This window comes from Priapulus caudatus, unplaced genomic scaffold (assembly GCF_000485595.1).
Source record: "Priapulus caudatus unplaced genomic scaffold, Priapulus_caudatus-5.0.1 Scaffold519, whole genome shotgun sequence".
Lineage (NCBI taxonomy): Eukaryota > Metazoa > Priapulida > Priapulimorpha > Priapulimorphida > Priapulidae > Priapulus > Priapulus caudatus.
Genome location: NW_014577580.1, coordinates 1 through 20,582, shown reverse-complemented (window position 1 = coordinate 20,582; position 20,582 = coordinate 1). Strand labels below are relative to the sequence as shown.

General features: G+C 43.8%; 2 protein-coding genes across 3 annotated transcripts in view; one reads left to right on the top strand and one right to left on the bottom strand.

Annotated features, from left to right (window-relative positions):
- The window catches only part of LOC106811247 (sodium-dependent proline transporter-like), a 43,037-nt gene extending 27,375 nt beyond the window's left edge, over window positions 1-15,662 (top strand). For both annotated transcript variants that reach the window (XM_014814803.1, XM_014814804.1), the window contains exons 10-14: window positions 12,109-12,240; window positions 12,750-12,849; window positions 13,218-13,324; window positions 13,476-13,649; window positions 13,837-15,662. In XM_014814803.1, the coding sequence (XP_014670289.1) occupies window positions 12,109-12,240; window positions 12,750-12,849; window positions 13,218-13,324; window positions 13,476-13,649; window positions 13,837-14,064 (741 nt within the window). In that variant the 3' untranslated portion in view covers window positions 14,065-15,662. The remainder of the gene's footprint in view (window positions 1-12,108; window positions 12,241-12,749; window positions 12,850-13,217; window positions 13,325-13,475; window positions 13,650-13,836) is intronic.
- LOC106811249 lies at window positions 10,589-20,400 on the bottom strand (the record flags this gene model as incomplete). Its single annotated transcript, XM_014814805.1, is given in 2 exon segments — window positions 10,589-10,877; window positions 20,228-20,400. Coding segments are annotated over 2 exon segments (239 nt in total), but the record flags the coding sequence as incomplete, so codon positions are not given.
- Window positions 20,401-20,582: the final 182 nt, after the last annotated feature.

The following is a 20,582-nucleotide window of genomic DNA, read 5'->3' as shown; positions in this document are numbered from 1 at the left end:
TGGTAGCCAACACCCTGTCTTTTACATGGCTTTATATACTAATGTACGGGTTCGGAGTGCAGGCCATCTAGGGCGCGTTATCTCTTAGAGACATTTTTTTCGGACGATCTTTTTATGACAAATACGAGAACTCGGCCATCTGTAGTGTTGCCGTTGCCAAATCCCGCATCTTAATATTTCACTTGGGAGCATCGCCTGCCTTGCATGGCTCAGTTTCACGTGATTACTCTCTCCCTCTATAAACCTCATCCTCCACTAAATACATATACGCAGCAACCTATACACAACGCGCAACGCGCCTCACGCCACACCTGCACGCACGACTCCACGCCACACACGCACATTACTGCCCACGAACGCACGCTCGCACACACACGGGCACACAACCAACAGCACACACACGCACACACACACACACACACACACACACACACACACACACACACACACACACATACGCTCGCGAGCAAGCGCACACACACATACCCTGTATTAGACTTGCTTTTAATTATAGCTGCTTTGTCAACGCCATGCTACTCATGATACACACCAGGTTCACACAGTATTCCACTCTATTCTGGTACACAGAGTTTTTCAAAATGTTATTTCCTTTTATATGGCTCAAAACAGTCGATTATCTCTGCTTGTATAAATCACAATATCGCTAGCAACCACTTACTTGCCTATAATAATAACCTTATGTCAGCGACACCAATGTCCGGCATTCACAGCAATATATATATATATACGCCTAGTGAGAGCCGAAACGGCGGCATTACACAGAATAATAATGTAGTACAAATATCTATCCGCTATACAGTTCATAGATCATCTTTTGTTCAAATTCTTTAGTCTTCGTTCACTTTTTCTTTCATACTGTTTGATTCTCTTTCTGTTGAAGCATTCATAAGTTGTATGCCACAAGACCTCTCCACTCCTGCCTGTTGTCTAACAACATTCCTCCACTGATCAAGAATATTACCACACCTCAGGCACCTTGCAGTATCCTTATATCTCAATTTACGACAACCAACAGCTCGCAGATCATTTGCTAGCTCGCCTGTATAAGAGTGCCTTTGCTTGCGTCTGTCATTATCCATTCTACCAGATGTGGAAAACAAGCCAACGCGACGACTTCTACTAGCTTCAATTCTCGAGCTCTTCAACACCTGCTCTGTTCAGGACCTCCTCGTTACTGATTGGAATGATCCATTTAATATGCCATGATAAGCGCAGGTGACCGTTGTTGTATTGTTGTTCTCAGTTGTCGACTTGCATGATGTACAGAGTCCATGTTTCACTGCCATACGATCAGAAGGGCATAAGGACAAAACTGTTAGACTTTGATTTTAGTGTTTTATGTAAGGTCACGTGAGCTTGAACACTCTTTGCCGTAGCTCGGACCAAAACCCACATGATGTTGCTTGGCAGAGCCAAGGTCGTTGTAAGCTGTGCAGTAACAACTGCTAGCCGCTGAAGTGTCACTGAAATGCCGCTATATCGTCTGCATGTTGAGCCTCTTGATGTACTCGGTTAAGAACTGTTGCGTCTTCTGACTTCAGTCTTCGAAGATCAAATAGATCACAGTTTGCAATAGCGAATCTGGACCTTTTACACAGCAAGTTAAGGTTAATAATAGCAATTTAGCATGGCTATTTCTTCGAGCGTTTCTCTTATGTTTGATTAGTTGTAGAATTAGTTATACAGCATGCATTGCACGTAAATTTCGGTACCACGAGAAATTTGTTTGTCGATATGAATAGGCGAGAATTATAATAGTTGTTCAAAGGACTAGTGTTTTGTCGTTGTTGTTGTAGTGTCGCTTGCCTGCCGCCACTGTTTCTGACGTTGCCATGCTTTTCTACGATACCGTAAAGGGCGATTTCGAGCCAGCTTAACCGCTCTCATTAAAAATTCTCCCTCTTCTTTCTAAGAAGCCCCTTGCGTCAGTATAGTATCCGTGTATGTGTTTGACTGCTAGACTTGAGCTGTTGAAAATTATCTATAACACATTGTCCACTGTTCAAACAATTTATTGATTCATTGATTTTTTTGTTACGATAGTATACACACAATTATAGTAATGAGAAGATAGGATTGGCATTGTACATTCGTCTTCCAACTCTCTTGATCAGTCTATTTCTTGCATTGCTTTCACTCACTCAAACTGATCGCCCCTAAATGGACGTGCCACGCATGCTTTGTGATTGAAGTATTGCTCTCTTTGTGTGATGACGTATTGCACCCCTGCCGATGACAGCGTAGCGATACAGCTCTCACGTTTCTTGTCCACAAACATGACAACACAGCTGAATACAATTTGGGTTGACGATAAAAAATTTGCCGCGTTCAAGACGTCAACTAAACCCCGATGCGGATAAACGAATTAAAGATAGTTACAGATACGATGTTTATAGGCAAAACCGTTTAAAGCACGCAAAGGCGTGCGTTGCTCCGTGCGTGCATGCGTTTGTGTGCGAGCGCAAACGTTCGGCGTTGCGTGCGGACGTGCGTTGTGTGCAGCGTGTGTGTTTGTGTGGTGTAGCTGTGTGTGTGTGTCGTGTTGTGTGTGTGTGTGTGTGTGTGTGTGTGCTGTGTGTTGCTGTGGTGTGTGCTGTGTGATGTGTTGTGTGTGTGTGTGATGGTGTGAGTTTCCTTGTTGCGGCATGCGTGCTGCGTGCGTGCGGCCCGTGCATGTGTGTGCGCCGTAGGCGGTGCACGTGCGTGCCGTTGACCCGTAGTGCGTGCTGTGTGTGCGTGGTGCCCTCGCACGCGAGGCACGCGCGCGCGTCGTGTTGTATCTTACGTGAGGCAATTTATAGAATATTATACGCGGTTAATCATGTCTACAACCCTCGCTGCTAAGCCGCAAATAATGCATACATAAAAATTATAGGACTTATTATAGTACTTGTCACATTAAAATATTAAGTTCTCATGCCGCATTACAAATGATAAAATTAACACGGCCGTCTAAAAGAAATCGTATACCTGATCCAACGTGCATGTTTCGGCATCATGGCAAAATGCAGAGACGCTGTCCATCGCATGAGCTCAAAAGGTGTGTGACTTAGCCCAATGATGGACCATGTCGCATTTATAGTCCATCATAAAGTGCACTCTACCGGAAAATGCGAGTGTGAAACAAGCTGCGATTCTTCACTAATGATGTTGGTACTTGGTCCATAAAAAAACCTAGAAAAAAAGTTACTCAAGCACCAATTTTTTGTTGGGTCGCGAAAGCTTTTTTACGGGCCACGCCCTTCCTTTTCCAATTTTCGCCGATTATGGCGAAAATTGTGAACATCTTGACCTGAACACATTTATAGTCATGTTATACAGTGCTTACTTTAGGGGGTATTTTGCGGACGGGGGTCGATTCCAACAGCAAATTTATTCATAACTTGAACGGTTAAGCTTAATTTGACGAATTTAAGCTCAAGTTAAGCTTCGAGTCGCGTACCAAAGTTCGCGTGGTTTTCTGACATATGGCATTAGGTATGCTTTCTGGGTTTTTTTGGATGCCCCGATCGAATTCTGCGTGGTTATTTAAACACTCAGAAGTATGATTTATCTCTTAAAAAGTGTTATAGATCGATCATTATATAACCATACGCCGTTACTGTTTAAATTAATACAAGTATTTGATTATGCAAGCTCTAGCGAACTCGACAACCCGGAAGATACTCGAATAAAGAATTCATACACATAGCATTTGATTGAATCCACAAAACAATAGATATAATTGTGTCTATTAATTAACAGACATTTGCTATCACAATCGTCAGTGAAGTTAACAAGTCTAATGCACTGTAAAAAAATTAACTTGAAAGCATTGTCCCCAAATTCAACCGAAGCTATCAAAATAGTCCCTTATTCAGTAACTTGATGAGTACAATAATTAAGTACAATATTATTAACTTATAGTACAAACAAGTTTAGTCGATAAATTGGAAAGTCATCTTCTGCGGACATCTTCTTCGGCCTCCCCTACCGCATCCTTATCTTCCTCATCATATCTCCGTTCCATGCGTTGCCGGTTAACTTACAGTCTGGTTCTCACAGTTGGTCACAGCCACAGAAATCCAGTACACTTTTACACCCACAGTCTGAATGGATCTGAGCAAATTGGAGGTGCCACTAGCCTTGTCTTGGTAGAGGGCGTCCATACTTGCCATCGGAGTTCCTAGAACCCACAACCATATTCTGACCGGCGTCAAGAGTGTTAAATAGCCCACTCTTTGTACCTGATTGGTACACTCTGCAGACAGGTACTTCGCAGCTGAGGCAGGTGGGAGGAGCGTCTGTGCGTCAAACTTTTCTATGTACAAGTCTTTCTTCTTTTGCAGACCATTTTATGGAGAGCTTTCTGCTTGGGCGCAACTTGTCTAGTGACAGCAAGCGAGGCATCTGTTGTTGACCTTGGTGTACATCTGGATAATTATCCAGCTCCCTGTTTTAACAATCCGTCTGTTGACTCCTGCCTACAGTAGAAATTCGGCTGTGCGCGCCTCGTCATTCTTTCTCCAGGATCTTTGACTTGAACACGCGTCTTACCGAAGCCAAAGAAACCTGATGTTGTGTCACACCCCGACATTGCATGGTGAGATTAGGAGCGTGTTGAGTGTCAGGTCGGGGAGGGCTTGGGCCCAAGAGATCCGATTATCCGAGCACGGTGTTCCCCGGTTGTTTCAGATATACGCAGCTGCTTAGTGGTGAAGCATCTATAACTAAGACTGAGTCACTGTCCTCAGCGACCACACACACATGGCTTCTCTCACAGAGCCTCCATTGCTTTTCGTACAAAATATGCAGTCTGACCATCAGCTACACACTGCTAACGTCGTAGAGCTCCACTGTCTAGCCCTCCATCAACAAGCCAATAAACTTGTGTTTGTGTTTTTGGATTCGAGAGCCAGCAGCGCCCGCCTTACACTTACAGTCCGCCCAAATCTGTCAACGCTATGTCTATTGCTAAGAGATGATTACGGGCTCTTTTGTGATTCCATGTCCTTTAGTACTGCGGTGCAGGAATCCATCAAAGATGATGTAAGTGTCTTCGGATGGGAGCAAAAAAATAAGAGACAAACATAATATAAAACTACAACACCGAAAAAACAAAATATTAAATATTAAATACCAAAAAACAAAAAACAAGATAAAGAACAAAGAAGAAAAAAAGAACAACACAAACACACGGAAAACAATATTAAATACAACTAAAACTCATACAATGAAAAATGAATAAGAATTAAAAGAATGAGACAAGTCATAAAAAAAACACAGAGGAAAAAAACAAGACGGTACAGAAAATAGAGTCAAAAAAAAAAAAACAATTACAAACCGAAATAGACCAGCAGCACGTCCCCGGCTCTAGCTGATCAAAGATGATGTCAACAGGCTCTCGGATAGGCAGGTAGTAGTAGAATGCAGTACTGATTTCTGTGGCCTGTGGGAAACTGTGAGACCAGACTGTAAGTTTAACCGGCAAACAGGAAACCGGAATGATGAGGAAGATTGCAAGGATCGCGTAGGGGACGCCGAAGAGATGTCTCAGAAGATTGACTTTCCAATTTATCCGACTAAATTTGTTGTACTATAAGTTATAATATTGTTCTAATTATTGTACTATAAGTTATTGATATATAGGACTATTTTGCATAGCTTCGGTTGATTTGGCGGACATGCTGTAATTAATTTTTGTACAGTGCATTTGACTTGTTACTCTTCCTGGACGATTGTGATACAATAGTTCTGTTAAAGGACAAATTATATTCTATTGTTTGTATTCATCAAATCCTATGTGTATGATTCTTTATCGAGTATCTTCGGCGTTGTCGAGTTCGTAAGCTTCATAATCAATACTTAATACAAGGTTTTAAATTTAAACAGTAACGCGTATGGTTATTAATGATCGATCTATAGGAGTGTTTCATGTTGATAAACATTGACGTCATATGCGCACATGCGCAGTTTAACGGTTGGCAGCAAGCAGATGCGTGATATTGTTCGATACAACCATACGCACGCACGTGTACGTACACACGCACGCACGCACGCACGCACACGCACACTCATGCACGCACGTGTACGTGCACACGCACGCACGCACGCATGCACGCATGCACGCACGTGTACGTGCACGCGCACGCACGCACGCATGCACGCACGTGTACGTGCACACGCACGCACTCACGCAAGCACGCACATGTGCGTGCACACGCACGCACGCATGCACGCACGTGTACGTGCACACGCACGCACGCACGCATGCACGCATGTGTACGTGCATATGCAGGTACGCACGCGCGCACGTGTACATCCAAACGCACGCACGCACGCACGCGCGCATGCACACACGTGTACCTGCACACGCACGTACGCACGCATGTACGCACGTGTAAGTGCACACGCACGCACGCACGCACGAACGCACGCACGTGTACGTACACACGCACGCACGCACGCGCGCACGTGCACACGCACACATGCACGCAGGTGTACGCACGCACGCACGTATACGTGCACACGCACACACGCACACACGCACGCATGCACGCACGTTTACGTACACACGCACGCACGCATGCATGCACACAGGTGTACGTGCACACGCACGTCTACGTGCACATGCATGCATGCACGAACGCACGTGTACCTGTACACACACGCACGTACGCACCAACGCACTCATTGCACACACGTGTACCTGCACACACGCACGCACGTACACACACACGCATGCACGCACGTGTACGTGCACACGCACGCACATACGCACGCACGTGTACGTGCACACGCACGCACGCACGTGTACGTGCACTCGAACGCACGAACGTGTACGTGCACACGCACGCACGCACGTGTACGTGCACACGAACGCACGAACGTGTACGTGCACACGCACGCACGCACGCACGCACGCACACACGCACGCACGTGTACGTGCACACGCATGCCACGCCAGCACGCACGTGCTACGTGCACATACATAAACAGCGCTTTCTATCAGAACATGTGGTCATTCATCTGTAAATGTCAAGCAGCACGCCTTCGCTTCTGCAACCATGACACATAACAAATACACGTGACCTGATCTATGACGTCACGTGAAACACTCCTATAACACTTTTTAGGGATGAATCATACTTCTGAGTGTTTAAATAACACCAGAATTCGATCGGGCATCCAAAAATAACCCAGAAAGCATACCTAACATGCCATATGTCAGAAAACACCGAAATTTTGGTACGCGACTGAGCTTAATTGAGCTTAATTGGTCAATTAAGCATTAACCATTTAATTTATGAATAAACTGACTGTTGGAATCGACTCCCCGCCCCAAAATACCCCTAGTAACATGTATAACATGACTATAAAGTGTTCAGGTAAGATTTACACAATTTTCCCATAATCGCGAAAATCGGAAAAAGGGCGTGGCCCGTAAAAAAGTTTCCGACCAACAAAAATTTTGTAACTTTTTTTTAGGTTTTATATGGACCAATACCAACACATTAGTGAAGAATCCAGCTTGTTTCACTCGATTTCCGGTAGAGGCCTTTTTTGGCCACTTTATGACTGGACTATTAACTCCGGAAAACATATTATCAGTTCCTAACAGCAGCGGGAAAGTCAGACTGTCGGGGTAAAGGACACTGTAAGTAAGATGTAGAACAACATCAACCTGCCCGTGCGTCATCGCGTAAAACACATAACAATCATAATATAATATCAATTCCACCTTTCAGAACTCTCTGAAATGCACGTGTATGTATTTGTGTGTGTGGTGTGTGTGTGTGTGTGTGTGTGGTGTTGTGTGTGTGTGTGTGTGTTGTGTGTGTGTGTGTGTGCTGTGCGTGTGGTGTGTGTGTGTGTACGCGCGTGCGTGGTGCGTACGTGCGTGTGTGTGTGTGCGCGCGTGTGTATGCGCGTGTGAGTGCGTGTGCGTTTGCGTGTGCGTGTGCGTGTGCTTGTGCTTGTGCTTGTGCGTGTGCCGTGTGCGGGTGCTGTTGTGCGTGTGCGTATGCGTGTGCGTGTGCGTGTATGTGTGTGCGTGTTCGTATGCGTATGCGTGTGCATGTACGGGTGCTTGTTCGTGTGCGTGTGGGCCTGCGCGCCTGTGTGTACATGTACGCGTACATGTTTATATATATATATATATATATATAAATATATATATATATGCATATATATGCCACAAGTACACGCATACACACACACGCATGCACACGCGCGCACACACAAGCACACGCACACACATGCGCGCACGCACAGCGTACATGTACACACCGGCGCGCAGGCCCGCAAGAACACTCACGGACACACGCACGTTATATTATATATATATATATATATAATATATATATATATACATATATTATATATGACAATGACATTTTTATATCTATATACATGTATAAATATTGGATTTAATAACCGAGATAAATAACAGATGAGCTCAATAAATTACAGATCTAATAACATACTTGCTGGTGATTTCTTCTTCGCATCGTAGTATTTCAGACCAAGAACTTCGATAAAGGTTGTCTCATTACTATTTTGCCTCTCTGTGCCAAACATAAGCTCACAACGGCCTGAGGTTGACACCACTGACCTCTACAACCTCTAAGGTTGTAGAGGTCAGTGGTTGACACGAATCCGATAGACTTGCAGTGTTCCGTGCGCAAGCAGTAGAAGGCGCACCCACTCACCGACGAGCGGTAGACCTGTAAGCATAGAGGAGAATGATTTAACGCGATTCGTTTATGGAAATGCGAATCTCAACAGCGAGGCTAGATGATTTTCATTACATACACGTGTGACGCAAATAGCAGAAAGTGCTTAATACGACGTACTTAGATGTGCATATAATGAGCATTTGCTGCCAATTAACCAAAGACTAGATGTTATATACTATTGCCTAATTAACGGATAGTCTTACCTCGTTTATCATAGACTGGGAAAGTATAAAAATAATTTACACGCGGAAAAGCAACAAGTCACGTTATATATACAGCACATTATTAATATGTATGTATACTCGCCCGCGCAAAACAGCAATATGTACTGGAGAAATGCCGGCATTATCAAGTATATTTCTCAGGAGCGGTGACGTCCCTATAAACATAAGTGACGGTAGGCAGAGAAATATTCGTCAACCACTTAAATCGTCCGCGTGTTTACGGGTACGAGCCTAGGACACACTGTGCGATTTTCTACGCTGGCCGCTTGCGATCGATAAATACGGTGCCGGGTCCGCGCGGTGTGTCCGGTCTCACGGCAGCGTATTTCGCACGCGATCCCAATCCCATACGCCCGGCTGATCGCTCACATTCAGCATGTTGAATATTTACGCACCCGCTTGCGTACGGCGCATGCGCTTGCATGCGCTTGCACCAGCTAGCGCCAGCGCGCCCAGCAATGAATCATCGTGTTCGAACGCGATTGTTTTTAGCAGCCAATCAAGTGTAGCAACGAAGCCGTTGGAAGCGGTTTGACACCGTACAGTGTTTCCAGCTGTCCGCGGAACTGGTACGGCGTTCTAAATTCGTGAGCGAACTCAGCGAACATATACGCTGCCGGGCAGCGTACAGAATCGCTAGTGTGTCCTAGGCTATAGCACAAACTATAGCTAGGCTAGGCTAGGCTAGGCTTATAGCTAGGTTTATATGCACAAACAAGAAACATACGCGCATGCGTGTGAGTGAGGTCGTATTCGTGACTGGAAGGAGCATCGAATAGAAAGCATGGAAAATGCGTCTATACGTGGAAAATGCGTGTATACGTGGATAATGCGTGTATACGTGGAAAATGCGTGTACACAAAAGCCGTGGCAATTTTTTTGTGGAGTCGCGTGCAATCATTTCGTAAGATGTCGAATGCGTGCTGTCAAATAGCTTCTCACCTGTACGCACATTTAATAGGGAATCTTCGCCTTTATGGCCCTGTCACACATTGACGATTTAGCCAGCGTATGCCGGACGTATCAAAATTTCTCTAAAACGCTGGCATACGCTGAACTATCTAGCAAGGTCGTTGTAAGCTGTGAGTAACAACTGTAGTCCCGCTGAAGTGTCACTGAATATGGCTATATCGTCTGCATGTTGAGCCTCTCTGATGTACTCGGTAAGAACTTTGGTCTTTGACTTCAGTCTTCGAAGATCAAATAGATCACCATCATAGCGAAATCTGACCTTTACACAGCAAGTAAGGTTAATAATAGGCAATTAGCATTGGTATTTCTTCGAGGTTTCTCGAGTTTTGATTAGTGTAGAATTAGTTTAATACAGCATGCATTGACGTAAATTCCGGTACCACGAGAAATTGTTGTCGATTATTAATAGGCGATAATTATAATATTGTTCAAAGGACTAGTGTTTTTGTGTTGTTGTTGCTAGTGTCGCTGCTGCCGCCACTGTTTCTGACGTGCCATGCTTTTCTCGATACCCGTAAAGGGGATTTCGAGCCAGTTACCCGCTCTCATTAAAAATTCTCCCCTTCTTCTTTTCTATAGAAGCCCTGGTCAGTATAGTATCGTGTATGTGTTTGACTGTGACTTGACTGTTGAAAATTATCTATACACATTGTCCACTGTTCAAACAATTTATTGATTTCATTGATTTTTTTGTTACGATAGTATACACACAATTATAGTAATGAGAAGATAGGATTGGCATTGTACATTCGTCTTCCAACTCTCATGATCAGTCTATTTCTTGCATTGCTTTCACTCATCAAACTGATCGCCCCTTAAATGGACGTGCCACGCATGCTTTGTGATGAAGTATTGCTCTCTTTGTGATGACGTATTGCTACCCCTGCGATGACATGCGTAGCGATACAGCTCTCACTTTTCTTGTCCACAAACAGACACACAGCTGAATACAATTTGGTTGACGATAAAATTTGCGCTTTCAACACTCAACTAAACCCGCGATGGGATAAACGAATTAAAGATAGTTACAGATACGATGTTTATAGAGGCAAAACCCGTTTAAATAGCACGCAAAGCGTGCGTGCGTGCGTGCATGCGTTTGTGTGCGAGCGCAACCGTTCGTGCGTGCGTGCGACGTGCGTTTGTCTGCGAGCGCGCGTGTGTTTGTGTGTGTATGTGTGTGTGTGTGTGTGTGTGTGTGTGTGTGTGTGTGTGTGTGTGCGTGTGCGTATGCGTATGCGTATGCGTGTGCGTGTGCGTGTGCGTGTGCGTGTGCGTGTGCGTGTGCGTGTGCGTGTGTGTATTTGTGCGTATGCGCGTACACCCGTGTGTCTGTGTGTATGTATGATATGTAGACAAAAATAGGAAGTTCACGGGCACACGTACGATAACAGTTTGTCGGTACACACAAACTATGCTCACACTGTGTTTAAACGCCTAAACACTTAAATTGACGTAACTAAACAATGAGTGCTAACTTCACTCAAACTTTAACTGTGTGTAATGCTCAAGTTTAGCTTAACTGATTTGGTTTTCTGAGCTTGCGTACGACGTTATGGGTCAGCGCGCATGACTTTTTGTGTTATATATTTAAAACACGCGGTTTCGAATTTTCGCGATTTCTGGAAGACGTGTCGGTAAGTGGTGACTCTATTACCTGCATCTTGTAGTGTGTGCGGGTTGAGCGTATGGAGGGGATCCTGTGGGAATTAAAATTGATAGGATGGATAGGCAACTAACGGGATTAACGAAATGTGGATATTTCGTTCTCCTAACGTAGCATAATAGCATGGTATGTAGCTGATATCATGGGAATCATTGCTGGTAGTTGTGGTAAGAGGCGACGCTTGCGCTATCCATAACCTTTATTGCTACAGACTTGTAGACAATCACTTGTTAAACCATCGGATCATATCTAACCACAAAAAAAATATGAAATATTATAATTATACAAACGTTTGTTGGCTGTAGAACAATATCTATAATATTATAATTATCTATCACTAATTGTGGAACCATATCTATACTGTCATATAGCTGGTGGTTGGTTGAGGAACACACTCCGTAATATTTTTAGTGTGACTTTTATACCGAGTTTAACCTGCTGCAAACGTGATTCTGAATCAAAATAACTTGTCACTTTCGCTTTGTAAAACCAGGCCAATTTTTCACAGTTTGTGATGATAGAGACGATAGTCACCGTCGTCTGGGACCACTTCTCGTCCAAACTTAAGAAGGGGAAAATACTGATCACGCTCGCTGTGTGCGTCTTCATGTTTCTACTCGGAGTGCCTCTCACAACGCGGGTACGTGCATCAGCGCTGCGGCGTTTGCAAATATGTAGCAGATGCGAAAAACAAGGTCATGTTAAAAAAACAAAAACAAATGAAATGTGGTCTTGCATGCAAGTGTAAAAGAAATTTCAATGATTGTCAATTATAAAATGAACAACGGATATTTGATTGCTTTGGAAATGTTTTCCGGAAGGAAGGAAGGAAGCTGTATATTTAAGACCGAAATCGTTGTTAGGATTTTCCGGAGAAGGTCCCCCTAGTAAAAAAATAAGCCATGTAAGAAGGTTATACCTCCTGGAAATATTTTTTTGTTTCAACGAAATCTTTTCTCGTTTCAACGAAATCTTTGCTCGTTACAACAACAAAATTTCTCGTTACAACGAAATATTTTCTCGTTCCGAAATGATATTTATTTCTTACGTCCTAAACGAACCGCCGTTAGGCAGCAGCCGGATTCGCACGCGCGCTGTCATTTCGCGGAAATCTCCTCTCCTTACACAACGATGCCAACAACGTTTCAGGCTGGCTCGTATCTGTTCGTCATCGTTGATTGGTATGCAATAGGATACTCCGTCATGCTGATATGTCTTGCCGAAGTCTTGGTCGTCGGCTGGCTATATGGTACGTTTTTTTGCAATCGATGTGCTTTTAAATATGTCTGAATATCTCTGAGTAACCGGACAAACGGACGGATTGACCGACTCATTCAGGGGGTATTCATTTTACATTGTTGCTTCGAGGAAGTCGAGTGAATGGAGTGCGCTGATTGGCTGTGGTCCGGAACTGAAGTGGGAAAAAAAATTTCGCGAGCGGGATGAGGGACGAACGGACGGACGGACGGGCGGACGGACAGACGACTAGTCAGAGCGCGTGCCAGCTGTTCGCAGGCAATCCAACAGATAGGTGCGGCTATACATGTCAACATAATATGTTCATTCATATCTCAGCGCACTTTAGCATCAACGGGATTGAATTCATTTTAATTTCAGGAGCTAGCCGGCTGTTGGATGATGTCGAATTCATGGTCGGACGCCGAGTGCTAGGTAGAACTGCTTTCATCATTTTGTGGAAATTCATCGTACCCGTTGTTCTTTTGGTAAGTGCTGCTTGGTTTCACGTATCTACACAATTTCATTACTTAAATTCGATTCACTTCTATTTAGCAAATCTCATCCCTTCGCCACTTAGTTTAAAGACATTCTAATATTTCCGGTTTTTACATTAATAAAAATTGTTTTCGCATTCAGGTGATTCTGTTCTTCAGCATGATCACACATGTACCAGTCACGTACTTTGGCTATGAGTATCCAATGTGGAGTATTGCATTCGGTTGGGTGCTGGCAATGATGTCAATAATTCCGATACCGGTATACGCCATCTATCACCTGACGCACGTCCAGTGCAACGGCACCTTTTGGCAGGTACGCACTTCAATAAACGCTATATCAATAGATTTTTATATAAATATGTATGTATATATATATACAGTATAATATAATATAATATACTATAATATAATATAATATATATATATATATATATATATATATATATAAATTATAATAGTTATTGTACTATCGTACATTGTGTAACATTTCGTGCTTGCAGCGCCTGCGTGGGAGTATTAGGCCATCAGATGTGTGGGGACCCGCCCTGGAACCGTATCGGTCCGAGTACTGGTACGCGCGTCTTACACATGGCAACGGGGCGCCACCTGAAGGCAAGCAAGCTAAAGAACAGGAGATGCGGCTGCTCAAGAAACACGATGATGAAGATCATCGCCGTAACGAAGAGACGCAACAGGCAGCAGTCCCACCGGTGCAAGTGTTACCATAGAAACCACTTCGTTGTTGAGTGCAGAACACGGGCACCCGCGGAATGTCACAGTCGCAATTTTGCGTATAGCCGCTCCTGGAGCAATGATTCCATTCTGTATGGCGTAGAAGCTTTCGTGTGGAAGCGGATAAAATTATATTAAATTACATTTATTGCACGACAGAGATAAAAGAAACACGCATAATAATGAATAATAAGTACTAAATACCCTTAAGACATATGCAATCGGGTTAGTGTAGTATCTATTATTTTATATATGTGAAACACTTAGGTGTGTTTCCTCAAGCTATGCTCTGAATGGTTGGAGCAATAATTGCTTAGAGCTCATGACCTAAAATGGAAATTTGTGTGCCTTTGTTTTATTGTACTGTTGAAGTACACGTGTAGCTGATAATATATATAGCTATATCTCCTCAACTATCTCCGTGCCTGTAACCATCTACCTCGCTCGCGTTCTCCCTCTCCCCTCCCCTAACCTTCATCTACCTCATCGACCTTCTTCCTTACTCTGCTTTCTCTCCCTCCTCGGTTCTTGCCCCTCGCCTATTTCTTTCTCACCCACCACTTTCTTCACAGTGTCCTCGTTCCCTATCTTCTCCCCTTCCTCTATCTCAATGCCTTTTACCACCTTCTCTTCACTCTCTCTTCGCCCTTTATCTCCTTCCCCCTCCTCTACCTTCTCCACTTTGTCATCCCTCCATTTAAATTATCTACCTCTTGTGCACGTTCGAATACAATTTCTGATTCCCGGTGGTAGTCGACTATATAACAGTAAAATAATATATGAATAATTGTGCTTAAAAAACCCTGGGCCGTGTATGCCGTTATTGGTGTAAGCCTTTGGTATGTGACAGTGTTAAAATATGACATCGTCCCGCCATCTACCAAGATAAATAGTTTATTATCATTGAGCATATGCTAAACATTGTGCGGAACTGAACACTGTAGTATTAGCGTGGTGTGACTATCAATGAAATACATCGATAAACGAGTTGAAAAGCATTAGGTTGCGTATATCACGCATGAGTATAGCTAGCATAAATAATTTTATAGTTTTTTTTTTAGCTATATCCATTTTTGTGTTATCCCTTCGCGGGGCAACATGAACAATTCTGCGACATTTCTATACTATGTATAGATGGTTTTATGATAATAAGCTCGGGCAATTTTTAGAGAAACGTGTTTAGTGGTTGCGCCTTGGCGGTAGTGCATTGCCCTATATATAAATATATATAATATACCATGTGAAAAAAACAAGATGTTGTCTTGGTACATGCATGGGGTAGGTCACGTGATTGACCGTGGGCACTTTTGTGGACAGCACTTATATACTATTTACGTAATATGGACCAATGTTTACGCGGACCCAAGTTTTCCATGCCATGCTTACCACGATAATAAAAGTTCAGTTTGATGTTTTTTAACCCGCAATGACGGTATTTTCCACCGGGTATGTCCGGATTTATCACTCTTCATGATAATTGCCTTATTAGTGCGATTAGCGATGAATATGATATTTGAATGCACTAAATTAAAAATAGATGTTCAAACTTTACGATATCTGCTATGTTATATTAATTTGTCAATCCAGTTCATTTCTTATAATTATTATGGTTATAACCAAATCATATGTTATATTATAATAATAAATGTTTAAATTATAACCACCGGCCGCGCATCTGCTTAATCAATCAACTCTAGAGCGTGTCATTGGTAGTTAAAATGCATTAGTTAATTCTTTAACAATTTCGGATTTAATCAACCAAACAGCACACTAATTGGAGCCATAAATTAAGTTGTGTGGGTATAACTGTGTCAATTTGTGTGTGCTAGATTCTGCTGATGCTGATGGCGTAGATGCAGTTACGAAGCATTTCCCTTGGTAGGCAACACCCTGTCTTTTACATGGCTTTATATACTAATGTACGGGTTCGGAGTGCAGGCATCTAGGCGCGTTATCTCTTAGAGACATTTTTTTCGGACGATCTTTTATGACCAAATACGAGAAACTCCGGCCATCTGTAGGTGTTGCGTTGCAAATCCCGATCTTAATATTTCACTTGGGAGGCATCGCCGTGCCTTTTACATGGCTCATGTTTCACGTGATTACTCTCTCCTTATACCCCATCCTCCATAAATACTATACGCAGCAACCTATACACAAACGCGCAAACGCGCGCGCTCGCATGCACGCACACACCTGCACGCACGAACGCACGCACACACGCACATACCTGCACGAACGCACGCTCGCACACACACGCACACACACACGCACACACACGCACACACACGCACACACACACACACACACACACACACACACACACACGCATCAGCCGCGACAAGCGCAGCCACACACAATACCCGTATTAGACTGCTTTTAATTATAGCGCTTTTCACGCATGCACTCATGATAAACACCAGGTTCACCACAGTATTCCCATCTCTATTCTGGTACAACAGAAGTTCTCACAAATGTTATTTCCTTTATATTGACTCAAACATCGCATTATCTCTGCTTTGTAAAATCAGCATAAAGCCTCGCTAGCCAACACTTTACTTCCTATAATAATACCTTATTCAGCACACCAATGTCCGCATTCACAGTCCAATATATATATATATCCGCCTAGTGAGAGCCGAACGGGATACACAGAATAATAATGTAGACAAATATCTCATCGCATAAAGTTCATAGATCATCTTTTGTTCAAATATCCTTAGTCTTCGTTCACTTTTTCTTCATACTGTTTGATATCTCTTTCCTGTGAAAGCATTCACAAGTTTTAGCACCAAACCTCTCCACTCCTGCCTGTTGCTACAACATTCCTCACTGATCAAGAATTATATCACCCTCAGCAACTTTCAGTATCCTTATATCTCAATTTACGACACCAACAGCTCGAGATACCATTTGCTATCTGCTGTATAAGAGTGCTTTGCTGTCCTGTCATATACCCATTCACAGATGTGGCAAGCCCAACCAGACCGACTTTCTAACTAGCCTTCAACTCGATGTCTTCAAGCCCTGCTCTGTTCATGGACCTCTCTCGTTATGATGTAATGATCCATTTATATGCATGATAGCGCAGGTGACGTTGTTGTTTGTTCTCAGTTGTCCGAATCTGTTGGAGGATGGACAGGAGTCCCATGTTTCACTGGCCATACATCAGAAGGCATAGACACTGGTTGTATGACTTTTATTTAGTAGTTTAAAATGGAAGGCACGTGGAGTTGAACGACTCTTGCCGTTAGTCGGAGCAAGAGAGCACATGACCTGTGCTGATACGAGCTGCACGTTCCTCCTTCGATCGAGCAAGGTCATCTGTTACATAGCTGCCAAGGGTATTGGAAGCGGGTGACGTTCGCTCAACTTGGTGCAGCTATAAGAACACAGCTTCAGTACGCAATGCACATGTCCCTGTTTTTCCAGTGTTGATACGTAGCCCAATCTTCTTTACGCAAGGTCGTGTAAACTGTGAGTACAACTGTAGTCGCGCTGAAAGTTCACTGAATATGCATATATCGCCTGTCATGTTGCAGCCTGCTCTTGATGGTACATCGGTAACGAACGTTGGGTCTTTGTACTTCCCAGTCTTTCGAAATGCAAATAGAATCAACCATCCATACGCGAAATTTGACCTTTCTACGAGCAAGTAAGGTGTTAATACATCAGGCATATAGCATTGTATTTCTTCCAGGGTTTCTCTCGAGTTTTGATTATGTAGAATTAGTTTAATTACAGCCCACCAATGCATCCTGACTAGTAATAACTGTACCACCGAGAAAATTGTTGTCGATTATAATAGGCGATAATTATAATATTGTTCAAAGGACTAGTGGTTTTTTGTGCTTGTTGTTGCTAGGTCGGCTGTCTGCCGCCACTGTTCCTGACGTTGCCATGCTCTTTCCTGCACTACCGTAAAGGGATTCGAGCCAGTTAACCCGCTTCTCATTAAAAATTCTGCCCTTCTTCTTTCTATAGACACGCCCTGCGTCAAGTATCAGTATCGTGTATTGTGTTTGACTGTGACTTGACCTGTTGAAAATTATTGATACACTCTGTCCACTGTGCACGATACATTCGGTACTATAATGAGTAATTATAGTGTAAGAGCCAACCGCGAAGTTCTGAGAATCCAAACTGAAACCGCACTGTTATTCATATCCGGGTCTTGTGTGAAACTGGTTGTGTTAGTCGTGTGCTGTTAGAACTAAATGGTTTCTGTTCATGTTTAAAAGATATCGTAGTTCGTGGTACCTGAACGCGACATGGGTAAAGTAAACATGGACATTACAGTGTTTATTCAATTAAATGCCAAGCGGGGACGACGCTATGGCAAAGCTAAACCCTACCAGAGGCTTTTGATTCTCGCGTCCCAGCAGTATGGCGCCGAGTGGCGCAGAGATACAGCCGATACAGAATTGGCGTCGAAGCTTGAATCAAGGAAGATAAGTTGATGTGCAAATAAGCTGCCCTCATCACTGTATGGCGGGACGGCAGAGCAGCATATTCATCACATTTGAGTTCGAAAGTGAAACAGACAAAGCAAAGGTTTGAATTGGGCTCACGAAATTTGATGGACACTTTTGTGCACGTCGAAACATAATTCACGAACGTGCCACATTCTCACCTGCGAGGACAACAGGCTAGTGGAGCACGGAGAATGTTTCATACGGCTATGTTCGGTCTATATGAGCTGCAGAACATTGTGATTGTGGTACGGCCAAAGAGGAAACATCAGGGACAGGTTAGTGAATTGGCGATTGACTGATAAAAGTCTGTCAGCAGAAGTGTACAACTGACCCCTGATCTTACCGCTTGCAAGAGCCCATCGAAATAACTAGACAGACAGGACGCAGGTGAAGGCACAGTAACGGTTCAAGGCCATGAAGCTAGAGATCGAAGAAGTGGTAGCGACCATTTAAGGCCAAAAGTTTCAAGGCCAGCAGAAGTAACGCGCTACACGGGTGAGAAGAATGCATATGATCACCAGGCAGGGTTAGCTAGTGAACAGGAGTAACAACACAGTTGTGTACACATCTAAGCCAGGTGTGGGTCGAGGCCATGTCGGGACAGCTGCCCAGCGAAGGAAAGCGCTGCAGGAAGTGTAAAAATGATGGACATTCCAAGCTTCTGTCGGACAAAACAGACCAATGAGGTGACGTCACGACATCGAAGACGTGTACGAGTGAGAGCAATGAAGGCTATTCATAGGACATCACTCAGGTCGGGATGACCATGCAAGTGCACAACTGGAAATTGCGTAAACTCGGTAGATTTCAAATCGATACGGGCAACCATCACCGGTCAGTCCAAGCACCGTAACAGTGGCTGCATAACAGACCAAGTATTGAGGCCGACAAACACGCAACGTCCAGTCCAAGGAGAACCCGAAAAGGAGAGGGACAGTTTGTGCTGCAGACGAGCCATACAGTGAAATGTACAGCTTTCCCAGTAACGTACTTACGGCCCGACAGTTAATAATCTGTTAGGTCGACAGTGGCATCACAAAGGCCTAGTAAGCGAGTCAACGAAATGAGATGGAACATGTTTGAGATATTGTTTGTTAAAGTGCGACCCGGTAAAAAAATACAGCTGAGGAAAATGCTGTCCAATACATAATTAACACGCCCGAGAGGCCATTTCCGATACTGTCGCCAAGGTCAAGCAGAGCGGCATATATGGTGAGCTTGGTCATCGAACCAAGTTACTGAGCCGACAGACTGGCCCCCTAGGTCCCTGTTGTTAAAACGTAATGNGTGTGCGTGTGTATGTGTGTGTGTACGTGTATGTGTGTGTGTGTGTGTGTGTGTGTGTGCGTGCGCGCGTGCGTGAGTGCGTGTGTGTGTGCGTGCATGCGTGCGTGCGTGCGTGCGTGCGTGCATGTGTGTGCGTGCGTGCGTGCGTGCGTGCGTGCGTGCGTGTGTGTGTGCGTGGTGCTCGCACGCGAGCGCGCGCGCGTGTGTTTGTATCTTACGTTGAGCAATTTATAGAATATTATACGCGGGTTTTAATCATGTTCTACAACCCTCGCTGTAGCCGAAATAATGCATACATAAATTATAGGACTTATATAGTACTTGTCACATTAAAATATTAAGTTCATATGCGCATTACAAATGATAAATTAAACGGGGTTCTAAAAGAAATCTATACCTGGATCCAACGTGATTGTTCGGCATCATGGCAAAATGCAGAGACGCTGTCCATCGCAATGAGCTCAAAGGTGTGTGACTTAGCGAATGATGACCATGTCGCATTTACTCCGGAAAACATATTATCAGTTCCTAACAGCAGCGGGAAAGTCAGACTGTCGGGGTAAAGGCACACTGTAAGTAAGATGTAGAACAACATCAACCTGCCGTGCGTCATCGGTAAAACACATAACAATCATAATATAATATCAATTCACACTTTCAGAACTTCTCTGAAATGCACGTGTATGTATTTGTGTGTGTGTGTGTGTGTGTGTGTGTGTGTGTGTGTGTGTGTGTGTGTGTGTGTGTGTGTG